Consider the following 19,967-nt stretch of genomic DNA (forward strand, 5'->3'; position numbering starts at 1 on the left):
TGCAGTGGTCCCCGACTCGTGAAGCCCACGTCACCCCTGGCGCCCTGTCTGGAACCCAAGCTGTCAGGGGAGAAGCCAGAAGGGAAACAACCCCCTGAGTCGCGGGGCTGGGGGGTGAGTCCCCCTCGGACCCAGCTCTAGAACCCGAGGGAGGCCAGGGACCTCCCTGCGGTTGCCAGGATGAGGACCAGGATCTGCTGGTAGAGAGCAAGTAGTGAGACGGACCGACATCTTGGCTTCCTTCCTGGGCTGCCCCGCTTTGCCCACAGAGCTGTGGGGGAGAAGCTGATGGCTTCACCATCCCCCACCCCGATACCAGTTCTATGGAAGCAATGGCCTCCCTTTCCCCCCACAGTGCAGGTGCCCAATAAATGGGGGAGATACTTGTGGGGTTGGGTTCAAGGGCAGAGGCCTTCAGTTTGGAGGGGAACTTTAGGGGCTAGTTGGACACGTCGCAAAGGGGTCTTGAAGCAGAGGTAGTTATTCAGTGAACGTCAGGGAACAGCGCTTGGCATTCTCCCCCTTCTAGACTGTGAGCCCGTTGTTGGTTAGGGACCGCCTCTATATGCTGCCGATTTGTCCTTCCCAAGCACTTAGTCCAGTGCTCTGCACACAGTAAGGGCTCAATAAATATGACTGAGTAAATGAATGAATGAATATAGTAAGCACTTAAATACCAGCACTGTTATTATTATAAGGGTGAATCTCCCAATCCCACATAATGCTCTTCAAACCTGCCAAGTTCCCATTGATCCAGAAGGGAGTAGCATGGGACGAGTTGCAGGGGAGGTGTCATTTCCTCTGCTTCGGGCTAGAGATGGTGACTCCTAGTTGGAGGAAGAGTGCATCCCTCTCACCTGCCCCCAGCCCAACCTACTTCCCAGCCTCTTCTCCCTCCCCTTGGAAGAAATTTCTGGGCATTGTATTGTGGTGACTCACTCAGCATGCCTGTTAAAAAATGATTTGCAACCATGAACTGCTAGACAATATTCTTCTCTCTTCAGCTGGCAATAACATGAAAACCAAAGGAGGGGACTGCTTGGGTAAATAACACAGCAAGGGAGCATCAGTATTACTGAATAAAATCCTTGTGGCGTAGTCCCAAAAAGATCACAACTCTTCGCCTTGAGCCAGACTCTGGCTGGCTTGGCTCTGTTTCTGGCCCAGATCCAGCCCTGTCAAGTTTCGGGCTCAGGTTTGAAGGCCTCACATTCTACCCCTTTTATTGGGTGCCAAGGTCCATGATGGGACATGGGGGTTAACAAGTTAAAATCCGTGGTAAATTATGCACCATAGCTTTCCAGTTCGGAATTACTGCAAACCTGGAGTGAACAAACTAGTTCCCCTGGACACTTGGAGGCAAAAGCGAGGGCTTTGTGCTATGAATCACCTCCAGAGGCTGGGGACGATCAAGGCTAAATAGTGCTTTCATTTCAAACTACTCATCATTTCTTCTTGATGGCAATGAATAGAGCCTTCATCCATTTCTAGGAGCATTTCATAGAGTAGAACTAATATGTTTCCTGGTAGCTTGTTTCCACAGAAATAGAAGATGCTACATTAAGTTCAGTTCATTTCCAGAGATATGACCGATTTCAGTAAAATGTTGGAATCACTGTTTGGGACTTCTATACTCTACAACAAATCCTAAACTTGGAAGGCCTGCAGGTTCATACTCCCCTTGAGGTCTATTAAAAAGATCAATGAACTTGACTCATGGCTCCCTTATGCTCCAGGGCCAACAAACTTGAGAGTTGTACAGGTCCTACAGCAAAATATGGTGAGCCTTCTTTAGTGGGCTACACATGCACTATCCTATCCCAACTGGATTACTGCAACAGCCTCCTCTCTGATCTCCCATCCTCCTGTCTCTCCCCACTTCAGTCTATACTTCACGCTGCTGCCTGGATCATCTTTGTGCAGAAACGCTCTGTGCATGTTACTCCCCTCCTCAAAGATCTCCAGGGGCTGCCAGTCAACCTATGCATCAAGCAAAAACTCCTCACTCTCGGCTTCAAGGCTGTCCATCACCTCCCCCACTCCTACCTCACCTCCCTTCTCTCCTTCCCCAGCCCAGCCCGCACCCTCCGCTCCTCTGCCACTAACCTCCTCACCATATCTCGTTCTCGCCTGTCCCGCCGTCGACCCCCGGCCCACGTCCTCCCCCTGCCTGGAATGCCCTCCCTCCCTCCACACATCCGCCAAGCTAGCTCTCTTCCTCCCTTCAAAGCCCTATTGAGAGCTCACCTCCTCCAAGAGGCCTTCCCAGACTGAGCCCCCTTTCCCTCTCCTTCTCCCCTTCCCCCCCCGCCCTACCTCCTTCCCCTCCCCACAGCACCTGTATACATGTTTGTACAGAGTTATTACTCTATTTATTTTACTTGTACATATTTACTATTCTATTTATTTTGTTAATGATGTGCATCTAGCTTTAATTCTATTTGTTCTGATGATTTGACATCTGTCCACATGTTTTGTTTTGTTGTCTGTCTCCCCCTTTTAGACTGTGAGCCCGTTGTTGGGTAGGGGCCATCTCTATATGTTGCCAACTTGTACTTCCCAAGCGCTTAGTATAGTGCTCTGCACACAGTAAATGCTCAATAAGTATGACTGAATGAATGAATGCATGCTCACTCACCCTTCCACCACCCACACTCTCTCTCTCTCTCTCTTTCCACAGGAATGCTTACCTTTTTGAGCCTTGGCAGTTATTTCAAAATACTTGACTGTGAGATCTTGAATGGACAACACAGCTAGGTGGGCCTTGCGTTGCCAGTCGGCATCTTCCTTTCGGAGACTTTCAATCCTTCGGGGACCCAAGTAGTCATTTTCCATGGATATCTTGGGGAAAGGGCACACCAATAAAAACATAAAAATCTTTCAACCACGTTTTCTCTGCCAGCAATCACTTAGAAAATGGAAAATAACGGGAAATAAAATACATTCTGAAAGACTCTGGCCCAGTGTGAGCGGCTAGAGTTGGCCTGATCCAGAGGCGTGACCCCATTGCTGGGTAGAGGTTGTCTCTGTTGCTGAATTGTACTTTCCAAGTGGTTAGTACAGTGTTCTGCGTACGTAAGCGCTCAATAAATATGACCGAATGACTGAATCTGAATCCCGGCTCTGCTACTTGTCTGCTGTGTGACCTTGGGCAAGTCACTTAACTTCTTTGGGCCTCAGTTCCCTCATCTCTCTAAATGGGGATTAAGATTGTAAGCCCCATGTAAGGCAACCTGATTACCTTGTATTTACCCTAGTGCTTAGAACAGTGCCTGGCATATAGTAAGCGCTTAACAAATACCATTATTATTATTACTATTATCTCTTTTAAATACTCCAGTGCCCCATTGGGACCCCCTCCCCGTCCCATCCAGATCTAAAGGAATGTTGTCTGGGGCTGCATACCTGGGGACGAGGAGAGTGGGAGACGAGAGCCCTGTCTCAGCCCTGTCACAGACACACACACACACCAAGAAGCAGAAGTGGCGAGGGTCAGCCTCACAGGGAAGCAGGCACCCCAGATGCCACAGGACCCACCGCCCCAGCAATTTCACTGCCCTGAGGCTACAGTTGAAAATCTCAACCTCGCCAGCTGGTTGCAGCAAGCCATCGAGCAGTGCGAGGTGCCAACGTCCCCAGCCTCAGACGTTATTTGGCTACTCTATCCCAGACCACTAACGGAGGCCAACGAAAGGACTGATTTAGAAGACCAGGGGTCATGGGACTCATTGAGCGCCTGACTATAATACACAATAAATACTTCTGACTGACTGGGGGAAAAAAATAGCCAAGGTAAGATTAGACTGGGTGAATGGCAGGCTAGGGCCTGCTGCCCTACTTCGTCATTAGAATATAAGTCTCTTGTGAACAAGAATGTGTGTTTTTTGGTTCTGAAGTACTTTCTCAAGCACTTGGTTCAGTCAGCGGGTGCTCAACAAATACCATTACTATAATCGCTAAGTATCACAGAAGCAAAATAAGGCCACTGCCCCAAAAGAACATTAGACAACCCCGAGGACTGACAGGCCTACATTTTTTTTTTTACAAATAGGAGCAATATTAATAATTGTTATTATGCTATTCGTTAAGTGCTTATTATGTGCCAGGTACCATACTAAGCGCTTGGGTAGGTACAAGCAAATCAGGTTGGATACAGTCCTTGTCCCGCATGGGGCTTCACAGTCTCAAACCCCATTTTACAGATGAGCTGACTGAGGCCCAGGGAAGTGAAGTGACTTGCCCACACAGCAGACAAGTGGTAAATCTGGGATTAGAACGCATGACCTTGTGGCTTCCAGGCCTGTGCTATCCACTATGTCATGCTGCTTCTTTATTGCAGTAGGAGGAACGAGGAGGGTCTGATAGAGGGTAGAGCAAATAGTCTGGGAAGAAGTGTCAGAACAAGTATGCCTGCCTGCATCCTCATGGGCTGAGGGGGCTATGGGGAGTTGGAGCCTAGGGCCTGGCTAGCTTCAGTGAGAGAGCATCTTCTAGATTATGAGCCCACTGTTGGGTAGGGACCGTCTCTATATGTTGCCAACTTGTACTTCCCAAGCGCTTAGTACAGTGCTCTGCACACAGTAAGTGCTTAATAAATACGACTGATTGATTGATGCGGGCAGTGACCTGCAGTTGGATCCTAGCGGGACACGCAGAGCAGGAAACAAAACTCTTTCTAGTCTTTTCCTCTCTAAAAGCAGACCTAGCCTTAAGAACAAGAGATACTTTATAATACTTTCTGCGTGATACCTCCGCCTAAACAAATCCAATGATTCCTGTATCAAAATGCATTAGCTTCTGAGGAACACCCATGAGCTGGGTGGGAATTTTCTTCAGCTTTCCTGAGCCCAAGCGCTGCCTATACTTGATGGCCTGAATTTCCCGATCTTCTACTGAGAAGCAGCGTGGCTCAGTGGAAAGAGCGTGGACTTTGGAGTCAGAGGTCATGGGTTCAAATCTCAGGTCCGCCACTTGTCACCTGTGTGACTTTGGGCAAGTCACTTAACTTCTCTGTGCCTCAGTTACATCATCTGGAAAATGGGGATTATGACTGAGCCCCACGTGGGACAACCTGTTCACCTTGTAACCTCCCCAGCGCTTAGAACAGTGATTTGCACATAGTAAGTGCTTAATAAATGCTATTATTATTATTATTTTTCTCCAAGGGGCCTTCCCTCACTAAGCTCTCACTGATTCTTTTCCCACTCCCCTTCTGGGTCACCCTCGCACATGAATTTGCGGCCTTTATTCCCCCGACCCTCAGCCCCACAGCACTTATATAGCCATAATTTATTTATTTATCTTAGTGTTCAGAACAGTGTTCTACACACAGTAAGTGCTCAATAAAGACCATCGATTGATTGACCGCCCGACACCCGCAGAACACGGGAGTCTGGCCTCTTTCCCAAGGTTCCGGAGCTGCACTGTGATAAGCAGTGCAACAAAACAAGGACTTAAGTGGGACAGCCTCTGGCACTTTTGAAAATAATGAAATGAATGCATGTTGTCATCCCCGCTGAACTCAATATTCTGGAAGAAATTAAGCATGCCAAGTCCCCTTTTCTATTATAAGAAAAAGAAATTAAGAGATCATCTTTTCCATGTCTTTTAATAACAGACAAACCAAGGTTTATTTTCTTTCTTCACAGCCTGGAATACTACAGTCTCTCAGCACCCACTCTCCACCTCCTGAGCACAGATTTTCCTAATGATTTTGCCATGTACTTAACTAGGGTGAAACGTGGCTGGCTGGACGGACATTTTGTACACATCGAGGTTAAAGTCGGCAGGTTACGTTTTAAGTCTGCAAGTCAAACATCTCACTGGAGGTTGGAAAAATTTAAGGAATCCTATTACAAGTCAGGTCCAGAGGAAATGGCTCCTGGTGCACTGAATATCAAAAGGGAGCCGGAGAACATAGGCTTTATTATCAGACCAGTTTTACATACTGGCAATTTCAGACAATAGAGTACAGAAGAATGGGATTACCACATCTCAAATGTTGTTTAAACCGACGGGGCTGGAGTTCCTTGAAATAAAAGCCACGTCAAGAGAGTGTGTCTATTCACAACTGACCAACTTACGGCACTGTCCTGGGATGTTTTCTGGTTGGCAGACAAACATGATTTGCAGATCTACTTTTCCCTTCGATTCTCCTGAATCCACCACAGATACCACGGCAAATTAACACGTCAATCGGTAATAATATCGATTAGGTGTTTACGCTATGCTAAGCGCTGTTCTAAGTGGTGGGGAAAATATGTGACTAATTCAGACCCAGCTCCTGGCCTTTATGGAGCTAGCAGGGTAAAAGAAGGAAGAACAAGATGGATGGGGGGAAAAATAAGAGGTAAAAATGCAAGGCAGGAACAACAGCCTACCACTCAGATCAAATCAATCAATGACATTTATTGTGCACTTACTATGTATAGAGCACTGTACTAAGCACTTGGAAAAAGACAGTACCAAAGAGTTGTACTAGCACGGCATAGTGGATAGAGCATGGGCCCAGGAGGCAGGTGGTCTTGGGTTTCAATTTTGACTCCATCCCTTCTCGCTGGGGGACCTTGGGCAAGTCATTTCACTTCTCTATGCCTCAGTTACCTCATCTATAAAATGGGGATTGAGACTGTGAGCCCCATGTGGGGCTGTGTCCAACCTGACTTGCTTGTATCCACCCCAGCGCTTAGAACAGTGCTTGGCACATACTAAGGGCTCAACGAATACTGCAATTATTATTATTATTACTTTGATTGCTGCCAACACCTCCAACTGAGCATGTCCAAAACAGAATTTATCTTCTCATCCAAAACCCGTCCAGCCATTGTTTTTCCCATTCCTTTAGAAAACACCACTATCCTCCCAAATCACAAGCCTGGAATCTTGGAGTTGACCTCGCCTCATCTCTCTCATACAACCCACATAGTCAATCTGTCACCAAATCCTGTCAGTTCTACCTTCACAACATTGCTAAAATCCTCCCTTCCTTCTCCACCCAAACTGGTACCGGATAATCCAAGCATTTAACCTATCCCTCTCTAACGCACCTGCCTCCTTGCTGACCTCCCTGCCTCCTGTCTCTCCCCATTCCAGACCATACTTCACTCTGCTGCCCGGATCATTTTACTGAAAAATCGTTAAGTACACATCTCCTCATTCTTCAGAAACCTCCAATGGTTGCCCATCCACCTCTGCACCACACCGAAACTCCTTACATCAGCTTTAAAGCCCTCAATCAGCACTCCGCCTCCTACCTCTCCTCACTAATCTACTCTCAGCCCAGCCCACACACTCCACTCCTCCAGCGCCAGCTAGCTCAAGGTGCCCCAATCTCATCTATCTCACCGCCGACCCCTTTCCCACGTCCTTCCTCTGGCCTGGAACTCTGTCCCCGTCCATTCATGCCAGAACACCACTCTCCCCACCCTTAAAGCCTTATTAAGGTCACATCTCCAAGAAGTCTTCCCCAATTAAGCACTCTTCTCCCTGGCTCCCTCTCCCTTCAGCATCCTCTACGCACTTAGAGTCGTGACCTTTGGGCATTTGGTCAGACCCTCAGTACTTGTGTACATATCTGCAAATGATTTATTTATATTAATGTCTGTCTCCCCGTCTAGACTGGAAGCTCACTGGGGGCAGAGAATGAGTCAACCAACTCTGTTATAAGCTCATTATGGGCAGGGAGCTCTACCAACTCTGAGATAACGTACTTTCCCAAGTGCTCAATAGAGTGCTCTGCATGCAGTAAGTGCTCAATAAATACCATTGGTTGACTGATGGCTGGTAAACTCGATCTCTGCCCTCAAGGAGCTTACAGTCTACAGAGGGGGGCAGTCATTAAAATCAATCACAGACAGGGCACAAAGGAGAGTAGCAGGGTATTTACACATGGTCACAACTTTTCCAGGCGGCTGAACATGGGGTGGGCAGAGGTGGGAGGCCAGCTTGGTCCCCACAGAGTTAGACAGGAGGACGGTGGTGGTCCTGGCCTTCGGGGCTACTGCCTTGGGGCCCAGCGTCACAGGGCTGGGTTATTTGGGATTTCTGCCCACTCCTGGGGAAGGAGGGTGGGAAAACACATTCTAGCTGTTGACAGGGGAGAGAATAGAGGGAGGAAGGAGGGAAGGGTCACAGCCCCGGAGACAGCATCGCCCCATACCACACAACCCTTTTTCCATCTGTCTCGCATTCTTTCACTCCTTCAAGGTGCCAGGCCTTTTTTCAAGGCTGCGCTTGCCATGCCGCAGTTACCTTCAACTAAAAGATTATCTCCAAGACGGAAGGACAGGAACTGATTCCCAAAATAAGATGCCATGTGACATCTTCGGTTCTCCAAAACTTGATATTCAAAAGTAAAAACGACCATCCTCCACCTCAAAAACAGGGCAAATGGAGAGTAAAAAGAAAAGTAGAATGTTCGGTCAAAGCAGCATCACGGGGGTGATGCCATTCAGAAACGTTTGAAGATAAAGATTTTGACTAAGAGCGTGGTAAACAAAGACGGCTGAAGGACCGAGATGAGAAGTGAGGGCAGGCCACGGCTGGAGTGCTGATATAACAGGACCCTGCAGATCCAAACCACATCACGGACTCTGTGCACCCCAAAAATGACGGTAACAACATCACAGCCTCCTTAACCACCCTCCCACCAATCACCCTCATAAACGTCGACACTTGCTTCCCATCTGTCCCCTGAAAGGAGATCACCCATCTGGCTCTTTAAATTCCCTCCCTCAACTCCTAAAATCTCATTCTCCTCCCCTCCCCAACTGCCATCTTCAACCTGTGAATCTCTTAACAGCCCCTTCTCCTCTTTGAAAACGGGCAAGAGGCCCTCGTTTTAAAAAAGCCCCCAGCCCCAAGGCTACTTTCAGCTACCACCCCATATCTCTGTGTCCATTCCTATTCTCCCTCTCCTAGAGATCTGCCAATGTCTGTGCGAGCGGGGAAGGGATGTTCCACTTAAAGCCTGTACACGCCACGCCTTGGAATAGTGAGGACAAGCCAGTTTTCAGGGGACACCCGTTATCATCACCTTCAAAAAGAAGAGCAAGAGAGTGGATTCTGGGATCCCTCTTGGCATGTCATTGAGCTTCACGGCTGGCGCAGACCCTGGCCCAGGTCTTCCCAGAACAACTCACTGCTTTTCAGCTCTCCCAGACCGCAGTCAGGACCAGGAAACACGATCTTTGCGGCACATCAGATGCAGAAGTGGACTACCATCAAGAAATACACAGATTTGCTGCCCAGAGAGCTCTTTCACCATTTCCAGCATTGTTTTCCCAGTAAGGAAATTTCATTCATTATTCTGAAGGAAAACTCAGTCTCACAGCCCTACTCAGCCTTATTTTTCCTCCAATCTCTCCTTTCAGTCAATCAATTTATTGAGCACTTTCTGTTTGTAGAACACTCTGACTATGCTCTTGGGAGAGTACAATATAACAGTGCGGGTAGACATGTTCCCTGCCCACAATGAGCTCATACTTTCATCACTGACCTCAGGTTCCCATTTTAGGGGTTTGAAATTTGGTTTTTCAAATCGTTTTTCAAATTTCTTACATCCCACTTAGCTTCGGAACTACTTGAAGCTTCATATCAATTGTAGTGCGAGTCCTTTGAAACTTTTAACTGAATGCTAATAATCAGCAGGTATAAAAAAAATCAGAACCCAGACCATAATATTCATTTTATTGAGAAGCAGCGTGGCTTACTGGCAAGAGCCTGGGCTTGGGAGTCAGAGGACATGGGTCCTAATCCCAGCTCCGCTACTTGTCTGCTGTGTGACCTTGGGCAAGTCACTTAACTTCTCTGGGCCTCAGTTACCTCATCTGTAAAATGGGGATTAAAAGTGTGAGCCCAATATGGGACAACCGGATTATCTTGTATCTACCCCGGCACTTGGAACAGTGCTCGGCACATAGTAAGCGCTTAATACAATTATTATTATTATTATTTTAAGTACATGAAATCAAAACTACCCCTTTAACCCACCTAAATTATCCTTCTGAAAGGGATTATTCTATCCAGTAAACTATCTTGCAAATTGCATAGTGGGAAAGGTATTATCAGATATTTGTCAAGCTTAATCCTAAACTCTGATACCCTGGATTTGGAAGAGTTATTACAACTTGAGTGAAATTTTGAGACAAGGGTGTCATTGTAAAACCTTCATAAGACTTATGTAAGCAATGAAATTTAGTTACAGGATTTTATCCTCTGAAAATATACAAAATGAAAAGATGGGGGCTTTGTCCAACCTTATCTACCAAAGGCATCTATCTTTGCGGAAAAAGTCTTCACTCATTCAACTGTATTTATTGAGCACTTACTGTGTGCAGAGCACTGTACTAAAGCGCTTAAGTCTTAATTGGGGTATGTTTCCAAGGCCAGTCTCAGCAGGGTTTTAAGTTGGACAAGTTCATTACAGTTCTCGCTAACCTAGCACTAGGAAGAGGGTGAGATGGTCAAACCTCACAAATTCTCTGAGACCCAATTTTGTATATTTACCAAACCTTGGGACCCATTTGGTAAGGCCCTGTTTGATGAGTCAAACTTAAACTAACCTCAGAAAGAGACCAATTTGAGAAACAGCACGGCCAAGTGGAAAGGGCAACTCGCTTCACTCCTCTATGCCTAAGTTACCCCATCTTTAAAATGGGGGTTAAGACTGTGAGCCCCATTTGGGGCACAGACTGCGTCCGACTTGGTAATTTTGTACAGTGCCTGGCACACAGTAAGTGCTTAAATACTATTTTCAAAAAAGAAAATAGAAAAAGAACAAAGATGAATTTAAAGAATTAAGTACCTTTTAGGCAAGTGCTTTCTTTCCAGTTTCAATGTGAAAATGCCTGCAATAATCAAGCTCATGTTGGCTAAAGAGTTCAAGAAATGACAGCACAGAGTTCTGAAGATGGGAGGAGGAAGCAAAGGAGGTTACTGGACAATCCAAATACTAATTTATGTAACGTGGCCGGCCTAGATCTCCATTTTCTCCTAGCCTTGAGTAAATTCACCAAGTGCTAGGAAGCTGGGGAGGTGTAACTGTGGGAGATATGCATTTCCTTGGCAGTGCAACATTAAAACCTTTTTTTACAATTTATGGTTTTAGTTAATTCTAACAGAACTACAACCAAGAGGTGCTGATGAAGGAGAGGCTGGGAGTAAGGTAAGTCAGGAAGAAGGGTGGTTGGACGTCTTGGGATGAGAGAATCTAAAGTGGAAGATGAAGACCAGTTGAGAGAAGACAGGCAGGTGCTGCTTCTGCCCATGTTTGCAGCAACTTTCTTAAGACTAAACACTTAAACTTTTGAAAACCTGACATCTTGAGAACAATCTATTTTCCAATTATTTTGATGACTCCAAAAATCTATCAATGGCATTTATTGAGCATTTACAGTGTGCAGAGCACTGTTCTCGGTGCTTGGGAGAAAATATCGTGACAAAGTTGGTAGAGACAGTCCCCGCCTACAATGAGCTTACAGTCTAAAGGGGGAAAAGAGGCATTAATATAAATAAAAGTTTTATAAATATGTCCATAAGTGATGAGGGTGGGGCGAATACCAAATGCCCAAAGGTCACAGATTCAAGGGCGTAGATGACGCAGAAAGGAGAGGGAGCCGGGCAAAAGAAGGCTTAACTGGGGAAGGCCTCTTAGAGGAGTCTTAATAAGGCTTTGAAGGTGGAGGAGAGTGGTGGTCTGGCGTAGATGGAGGTGGAGGGGGTTCCAGGCTGGAGGAAGGGTGTTGGAAAGGGCAAGATAAGACGAGATCGGGGTACAGTGAGCAAGCTGATGCTAGAGGAGCAAAGGGCTGGGCTGTAGTAGGAGATCAGTAAGATGGGGGGCTGGGGGGGGTGTGTGAAAAAGAGCAATTTCAGAGACCTGGCACTTTCAAAAGAGTAGGTAGTGCGATCTGAGAGCATGGCTTTGGGAGCCAGGATTCCTGGGTTCTGTAGTTTGAGTTTTTCCTCAGGCCTGCTGTGGGAGCTTGGGAGAGTCACTTGTCCTCTCTGGACCTCAGCTGCCTAACCTGTTAAATGGGGATAACGCCGCTCCCTACCTCATTGGTTGTTGTGAGGGTGAAATGGGTAAATGACGGAAAAGTGCTTTGGAAAATAAATAAAAGTGCTGCACGATTGAAAAGAGAGAAGCAGCAGCGTGGCTCAATGGAAAGAGCCCAGGCTTGGGAGTCAGAGGTCATGGGTTCTAATCCCGACTCTGCCACCTGTCAGCTGTGTGACTTTGGGCAAGTCACTTCACTTCTCTGGGCCTCAGTTACCTCATCAATAAAATGGAGATGAAGACGTGAGTCTCAGGTGGGACAACCTGATCACCTTGTATCCTCCCAGCGTGCTGTGCACACAGTAAGCACTTAACAAATACCATCATTATTATTATTATGTAGTTAGAGGTATGACTGTGTTCTATTTTTGCTGTAAATGTTTGTCCTCCTAACTGCCAATGGATTTGAACAGCTTACCATGAGCCTGGGCAGGAATTAGCACAAACCCAAGAATTGCAGCTTTAAGCAACTGTATTACCAAAGAGAAACAGGACCAAGCCCAAATGACAGGTTTTCTATTCAAATCCTTTCCAACCTACAGGAAAGAAATATACCCACAGGGATTTTTTTGATGTGTCTAAAAGGAGACACTTTTCTAAATGTGGAAAAAAAAACATAGAAGAGGACCATTTCCTTTTAAAAATTAAGTTATATATTGCTTTGGGCAGTGACTTTTCATAAAGTCCTGAAAGAATGGAGTATCAGGTCTCGGAGAATAAAGAACCCTGTCATGGTCCTAGAGAACATCTATTAACCCTAGTTAATGAGTTAAAATAACAACCAACATATCCTGTTGGCAGCTCTAATTGTTCAACTAATGACTGACTGATTCTTGTAGTATTCATTATTCATTTATTTACCAGATGACTGTTGCATGTGAAATTAAAGGACTGTATCGGAAAGCTCAGTGGTTTAAAAAAATAGAAAAAATGAGTACTCCATAACATGCTTTTGCCTCATTTTTCTATTTTCGTTGCTTTAATTATTGTAGTCCTTCGTTACACCTTAACAGATTTTTTCATCATTCCTTGATTTTCTGGGATTTTGCTTATTCCAAATAAATCTTGAGCATTTTTCTTTTCTTTTTAAAGGATTCCTTTTTCTAGATATATTTTCAGATGGCAATTAATTCACCCTGACAATCTACCTCTCTTGTTAGTCAATGAGATGAATGAAATTTTTTTTTTATTTTTCTCTTGAGGGACTTCGAAATTTTCTTTACTTCTTGAGCTTGATTCCTTTGTTCTTTTTCCCCACTGTACATTTTTTTTTGCCCTATCTTTTTTTCTGTCCTGTTAGCTTTTTGATTCACTCAGCTTTCCTTGCCTTTTTCCCCCCCACTCCCTTGCCCTATTGGTCTTCCGAATCTGTATCGCTCCACCACCTCCCTAGGCTTTATCCTGGCCTATTAACCAGAGTCTGCACTAAAATAACGGTTTACTATCAGAGCTGTGTACATGAATTATATTGGTGGGTGAGGCCCTGAGCAGTGGTAGACTCATTTCCGCTATAAGAAAAAAGCACGGCGACTCAATAGATTGCCAATCAATTCATCTGTCTTCTGGATGATTAAAGACACAAAGTGAATTGCTGGCTCCAAGGTATAAAGGTCAGCAATAGTTCTGAGGTAACAAGGATTTATTTCTATCACACCACCATCCACAGGCTCTGTTTGTCTATTTCATTAAAGCAACAGAGAGCCCTCAACCCTGGCTCCCTGGGAAGACGGGAACTGTTTCCCAAATTTTCTTCCTGACACATCTCAGAAACTAAGCAAGAGGTTCAAGTTAAGAGTAAATAACTCTGAGCCCAGTGGGCTATCTTTTCAAAACCAGGCTCTCTATCCAAGCTTCCTTACGCTAACACATACTTTTTCAGGCTTGAAACAGGCGCTGTTTTCTTTCTAGAGCTGAAATGAAAAACAAATATGTCGTTGATTTTAATCATGTTCTAGCCGACTAAAATTCACAGCTCCAAGTTGCCAAGTGAGGAAAGAAACTCAGGAGCATAGAGGGAAATCTTTAGTACAGGAACTACAGATATGCTCTTGAACAGGGCTGAATAATCTAGGTACACTCAGTTTCACTACGCATTTTGGTTATTTAGGAAAACAGGGAAACAAGGATCTGATGACGCAATGCTGTTCAGCCACCGTGTGCCATGGGTGTCTGCAAAAATGGCTAAGTGAATTCACATGTAGGGTGTGGTACAAGGAGTGCTGCAACTTGAGGGTTTGTTTTTTGTTTATTTTTTTAGCTTCAAATTTTACAAAAAAGCAACCCCCACATTCAGAAGAGCCTTGTGCACTGTCTCCCCACAAAACTTCAGACACAATTTTAACATTTTTCCTCCAAGAATGGCATGTTAATTTTCCCTCATGTGACAAGACCCCCTCCGTCTCTTTGAGAAATAAAATGCTGGAAGATGGATTCCCAAATTAAAAAGACTTTTGCTAACCTGCTGTACATGTCCCCTGAGTAAGAATTTTGAACTTCGAACAACGAAACCAAGCCCAGAGTTCTCTATGAAATTGCCAGGCAATCCTGGGAGACATCTTTGGAAAAAAAACCCACATCCCTTTTATACACAAAAGGCTGACTGCCAGATTTTGAGGTAATCCCAATAAACGACTACAGTGAAGCAAATTGTTTTGGTACTGTAAATGGTTCCCGAAAATCCTTTGACACAGCAAAAAGCACAGAACCAGGCAAATAAAAAACTCACAAAGCCTTCCCAGCTGATCAAAGGAAAACAGTTATGTTTCATGGTGAAATAAAGTAACTCCCCTCGTCCAACAATACCTATCAACAATGGATCCTATCACGCTTGATGTGCATAAAGTAACTTATTTCCCCCACTTGACTCTTTAAAAGGTGCTTACACTTCATCTATTGATTTCTTAATCAGTATAAACACAGTGGTTGCCTGGGTGATTGTTTTCATCCACAAATAGGAGTCTTCTGCTGTGCTACTTATGGATTAGTCCTCGTTGGAATTCCAGTTTCAGCTACAACTAAAGTACACACAAATGACCACAGTTTGAATAATTCTTTTTTAAGTAGTACTTAAGAGATTACAATGTGCCAAGCACTGTACTAAGCACTGGGGTAGACGAGAGATAAGCCAGGTGGACAATCTCTGGCCTATTTTATAACCGCAGAGTCCTTATAGACACAATAAATCCACCAGAACTGCAACTACACAACATACAAACCATACTGCTGTCCACTCAGGATCAACCTCCAAAAATTATTCAAATTTCAACTGTACTTTCAACAGAAAGACCAGACTGCAAATCTAGGCCAGAGAAATTTTGGGTTGCTGAAGCTGAGTCTGTCCTGCGAGCGTTAGTACATTCCAGAATGGAGAAACACATTTTGCAAAGGGTGCGAATGAGCTCTGTGGAACACTTTTTCCTAGGGCCAAAATAGATCCATATTTATTCATTCATTCAATCATATTTATTGGGCGCTTACTGTGTGCAGAGCACTGTACTAAGCGCTTGGGAAGTACAAGAGACGGTCCCTACCCAACAACGGGCTCACAGTCTAAAGAGTCACCTCCTGATTTCACTCCAGGTAGGGACACAGAACATATTTTAAACAATTCTGTTCACAATCAAATAGTAATACCCTTTCCTGAAGCCAAAAAAACATCAGCTCAATCCTCCCCTTTTCATGGGGAACCAGGCATTTTCATGGGGGGCAAAGGGAGTGACCAGCTGGCTTTGTGCAAAAGCAATGTGTTCTACGGGTTTCTGTATTATCATTACTTGTTAATAATACACCTGTCTGCCACGTGCCAAGCACTTTTCTCAGTACTGGGATAGATTCAAGGTAATAATAATAATACTAATGATGGCATTCGTTAAGCACTTACTATGTGCCAAGTACTGTTAATTAGGTCGGAGGGGGTTCACAGTCTAAGTAGCTGGCCGCAGGGACCTGGCTGCTGGGCATGTGGGGGGGGCTCTTGGAAAAGCGAGCCTTCTCTCGAAACCGAGCAAACCACAGCTCTCCGCCCCTTAAATCTCCTAAAATCCCATCTCCTCCTTCAGGAAACTTTCATCTCTTAGTTCACAACACTCAGTCGTGTCAACACAAAGGCCACCCTGCACTCTTATCAAATTTATTCCTATACTCGGCACTTTTGCACATATATTACTTGTAGAGATGATTACTCATTTCACCCCGATATAGTTTGTTCTATCCTTACTCTTCCTTCTGTTCTCACTATTTGTAAGTTTTATCTGTCCATCTTGCCAGTTACACCGTGAGCAACTTGAGGGCAGGAAACAGGTGTCTTGCTTTTGTTGTACTCTCCCTAGCACTTAGTAATGATAATAATATTTGTGATGTGTTATGTGTACTAACCCCTGGGGTAGATAAGTAATGAGGACAGAGACCCTGTCCCTCATGGGGCTCGGTCTAAAGAGGGAGTTCAGGTACGAAACCTCCGTTTTATGGTTTGGAGAACTGAGGCACAGAGAAGTTAAGTGAATTTCCCCAGGTCACACAGCAGGCAGGTGGCAGATCTGGGATTAGAATCCAGAGCTGAGCTCCCAGGACTATGATCTTTCCATTAGATCATGCAGCTTCTCTACAGTGCTCAGTACACAGCAGTAATTTATTGACTGGGGAGAGCCATTCTATGTGAGCAAATGCTAGTTCCGCATCATTTTTCATTCTATGGAACCCAGACCAGCCAGAAGGGTGGTGAGGAAATACAGGGAAAGAATGCAACCAACTCTTGGAAATACTGGTGACTGTCAGATGACCTATGGATATACATACCGAAACGTCTTCATGATAGAAGAATGGGGTGTTCTGAAGAGGGTGTGTGAGGGTGTATCCACGGAGTGGGAAACAACTCAAAGGAAGAAGGATGACTAGGGGCAGTTACACCCCCTCACATTCCTCATATCAAGGAGATTTATCCCCACTGTCCTCCCCAGTGGGATGACAGTCTGGCCTTGGGATACAGCGAAAGGGAATCCTCAGCTTGGAGGTTCTCTGGGAGGGGCCTGGCCTGGTTTATCCAGTCAGTCAGCCAGACAATCGGATTTACTGAGCATTTACTGTGTGCAGATCACTGTACTATACGTGCTGGGGAGAGTCCGATATAACAATATAACTCTCCCCATGGGGAGGCCTGAAGCAGGGGCCAAGGGCTTGGGCCCCAGCCAAGTCAGTGTGGCTACAGTCCTGGGCTGAGGAAACAGCGCAGCCCCTGGGCATGGCAAAGGAGGAAAAGAGTCTCCGTCCTTCGATGATGGCAGAGGCACCACCCTAGGCAAAGATTTGTGGGGAATTGAGGAAAGACTTCAGGGTACTCACAGTTTAGTTGTCGCTCCAGAAGAATAGATCAATGGTATTTATGGAGCACTCTGTGCAGAGCAATGTATTAAGTGCTTTGGAGAGTACCATATAAAAGAGTTGGCAGCCACATTCCCAGTGAGGCTGGGCGAGGGTCCGCTGCCGGGAAGCCCTCCAGTGTGAGAGAGGGGGCCCCGCAGAGCTCCCACTCCCTTTTGCATCACCCGGACTTGCTCCCTCTTTATTCATCCCTCCTCCCAGCCCAAGAGCACTTGTGTCCATATCCGTCATTCATTTCTATTAATATCTGTCTCCCCCTCTTGACTGTGAGGTCGTTGTGGGCAGGGAATGTGTTTATTGTTATACTGTACCCTCCCATGCGCTTAGCACACTGCTTTGTGCACAGTAAGCCCTTGCAAAATACAGCGGACTGACTTCCCACAAGAAATAAGAGATGTGGGCTTGCGGGTGGTGGTGGGAAGGAGCAGAGGCATTTTCGGGGGGCAGTTTCCTAACCTCCAAGAGAGCGAACAAGAAGGGAAAACAAAACCACTGGCTATTATTCTTCTTTATGGTGAGCTTTCCTCCCTGTTCTGTGGCGGGTCGGCCCCTCTGGCAGTCAGGTACTGCCCTGGATCTGTTTTGACTCAAGTGTAATGCGAGATTGCTATTTCCTGCCATTGAGGCAGGAGTAAGCCATTCTCCCAGAACTTCCTGTGGACTGAGGGGTGAGGCCAGGATTTCAAGTGGGATTTGAACATCCTCTTTCCCAACCTGAGGTTTTTGAGGTAATGGGAAAGGGAAAGGAAGAGGTGGGGAGAAAAGGTGGAGGGAAAGAATGGGTGTTCTGAGGTTCGGGTATTCTGAGGTTTAAAATGGTCAGGGAGACGGATTCCTCGCAAATTTATTGATGCCTCTTGATAAATTCAACCGTTCCTAATGGGATGGGCTAGCTGTACAAGCGGTTGCCGATTTTAAAGACTACTGAATTGTGAGAGGGTGTCGCTAGCGGAAAACTTCAATTTATGGGTTTAATAAATTGCTTAAAGTGAACCAGGTTTTGTATTATTAAAAAGAAATGGGAAATCTACGCAACTCGCACAGTTGGGCCCCTAGAAAATCTGGAAGCATTTAATGGAACTGCACATAATGAAATGAAATCTGGATGTGTGCAAGAGGAGAACAGCACGTATGCATTACATCATATTTTGAGAGAAGAAAGGGGTCAAGACTTTACATGGAGATTTGATACTGTGCTTAGCATTTCTACCAGGATGGGCTCAGTTCAACCTTGTCAGGGCTGAGGTCAGTTCAACCAGAACCTTGGTGACAGAGGGGGGGATGACTACAGAATCTTTGTTTAAAACCACCTCGCCTCATATATTTTTTTAATATTTCCCTCCTAAATTTTGAAGTCTTAGTAAGATGATGCGGAAGTGCTGCCGCTTAGCTCTGAACATTTTTCACACACACGAAGACACACAAAAATGAGATCAACACCCACATAGCAATGTACTTCAAGAAATCTGATCTGTGTTCACCTATAAATCTAAATACCACGGCACTTGGCCTTTTTGGCATGCGCCCAAGGAACCTGGCATCAAGGTAGCCTTGCCAGGGCACAGACTAGCAAAGAGACTACACCTGCCCAGTCCCCAAACCTCAAACTTCTACCAACTCCGTTGTACTGAAATCTCCCAAGTGCTTAGTACAGTGTCCTGCACAAAGTAAGCACTCAATTAATGCCCCTGATTGATTGACTGACTCCAGGAGACTGCCTGGCAATGTGAACGTCCCTCCACTGTAGCGGGGCAGGGGGCTGTAAGAGTTCTCAGAGTACCCACTCTTAGGGTGGTTCCTGGAGCCCCATATTGGCGCACCAGGGGCCTCTAAGGTTGGGACCCCTCTCCAAAACCCCCTAATAATAACATCAACAATAATAATTGTGGTATTTGTTAAGTGCTTACTATGTGCCAGGCGCTTTACTAAACACTAGGGTAGATACAAGGTAATCAGAGTGGACGCAGTCCCTGTGCCACATAGGGCTCGCAGTCTTCAACCCCATTTTACAGGTAAGGGAACTGAGGCCCAGAGAGGTGAAGTGACTTGCCCAAGGTCACACAGCAGACAAGTGGCAGAGCTGGGATTGGAACCCCCAGGTCCCAGGTCCACGAGTAAGTACGGTGGCTGGCACTGGCGTTCCCACCAACCACCCAAGCAGTGAATTGGAGACCAGTAATGCAAAGGCACCTTAATCTGCTGTCTTCTGAGCATAGCAAGTTCCCGCATGTCTCGGAACGGCTGCAGTAAGTACTGGTAAAGCTCGGTCGTGGCTTCGGCCAGACTGCCGTAGGCCTCGTCTTCCAGCTGATACAAGTCGAGAAGTTCCACCATGCTCTCGGTGTTCTTGTGTTGTTCCAATAGCTGGACAGGGAGAGGAATGGAAAACATAAGGTAAATGACACATTCCATCTGATTACCGTCTGCTTGGTACCCACTTCAAAACCCACTCCTGCAGCCTCCTGGAATTCTCCTCTCCCTGGACACAGCAGTGGAGGCGGCAAGGAAGAGAAAGGGATTCACGACTGTTCTT

The 19,967-nt window shown here is 45.8% G+C and overlaps 1 protein-coding gene across 1 annotated transcript in view; it reads right to left on the reverse strand.

Moving 5' to 3' along the window:
- The window catches only part of JMY (junction mediating and regulatory protein, p53 cofactor), a gene marked incomplete at its 5' end in the record, with an annotated part of 93,535 nt that overhangs the window by 37,687 nt on the left and 35,881 nt on the right, over positions 1-19,967 (reverse strand). The window contains 2 exons of the mRNA XM_038765477.1: positions 2,691-2,841; positions 19,625-19,798. Coding sequence (XP_038621405.1) covers positions 2,691-2,841; positions 19,625-19,798 — 325 coding nt within the window. The remainder of the gene's footprint in view (positions 1-2,690; positions 2,842-19,624; positions 19,799-19,967) is intronic.

The sequence above is a fragment of the Tachyglossus aculeatus genome, chromosome 23 (genome assembly GCF_015852505.1).
Source record: "Tachyglossus aculeatus isolate mTacAcu1 chromosome 23, mTacAcu1.pri, whole genome shotgun sequence".
Lineage (NCBI taxonomy): Eukaryota > Metazoa > Chordata > Mammalia > Monotremata > Tachyglossidae > Tachyglossus > Tachyglossus aculeatus.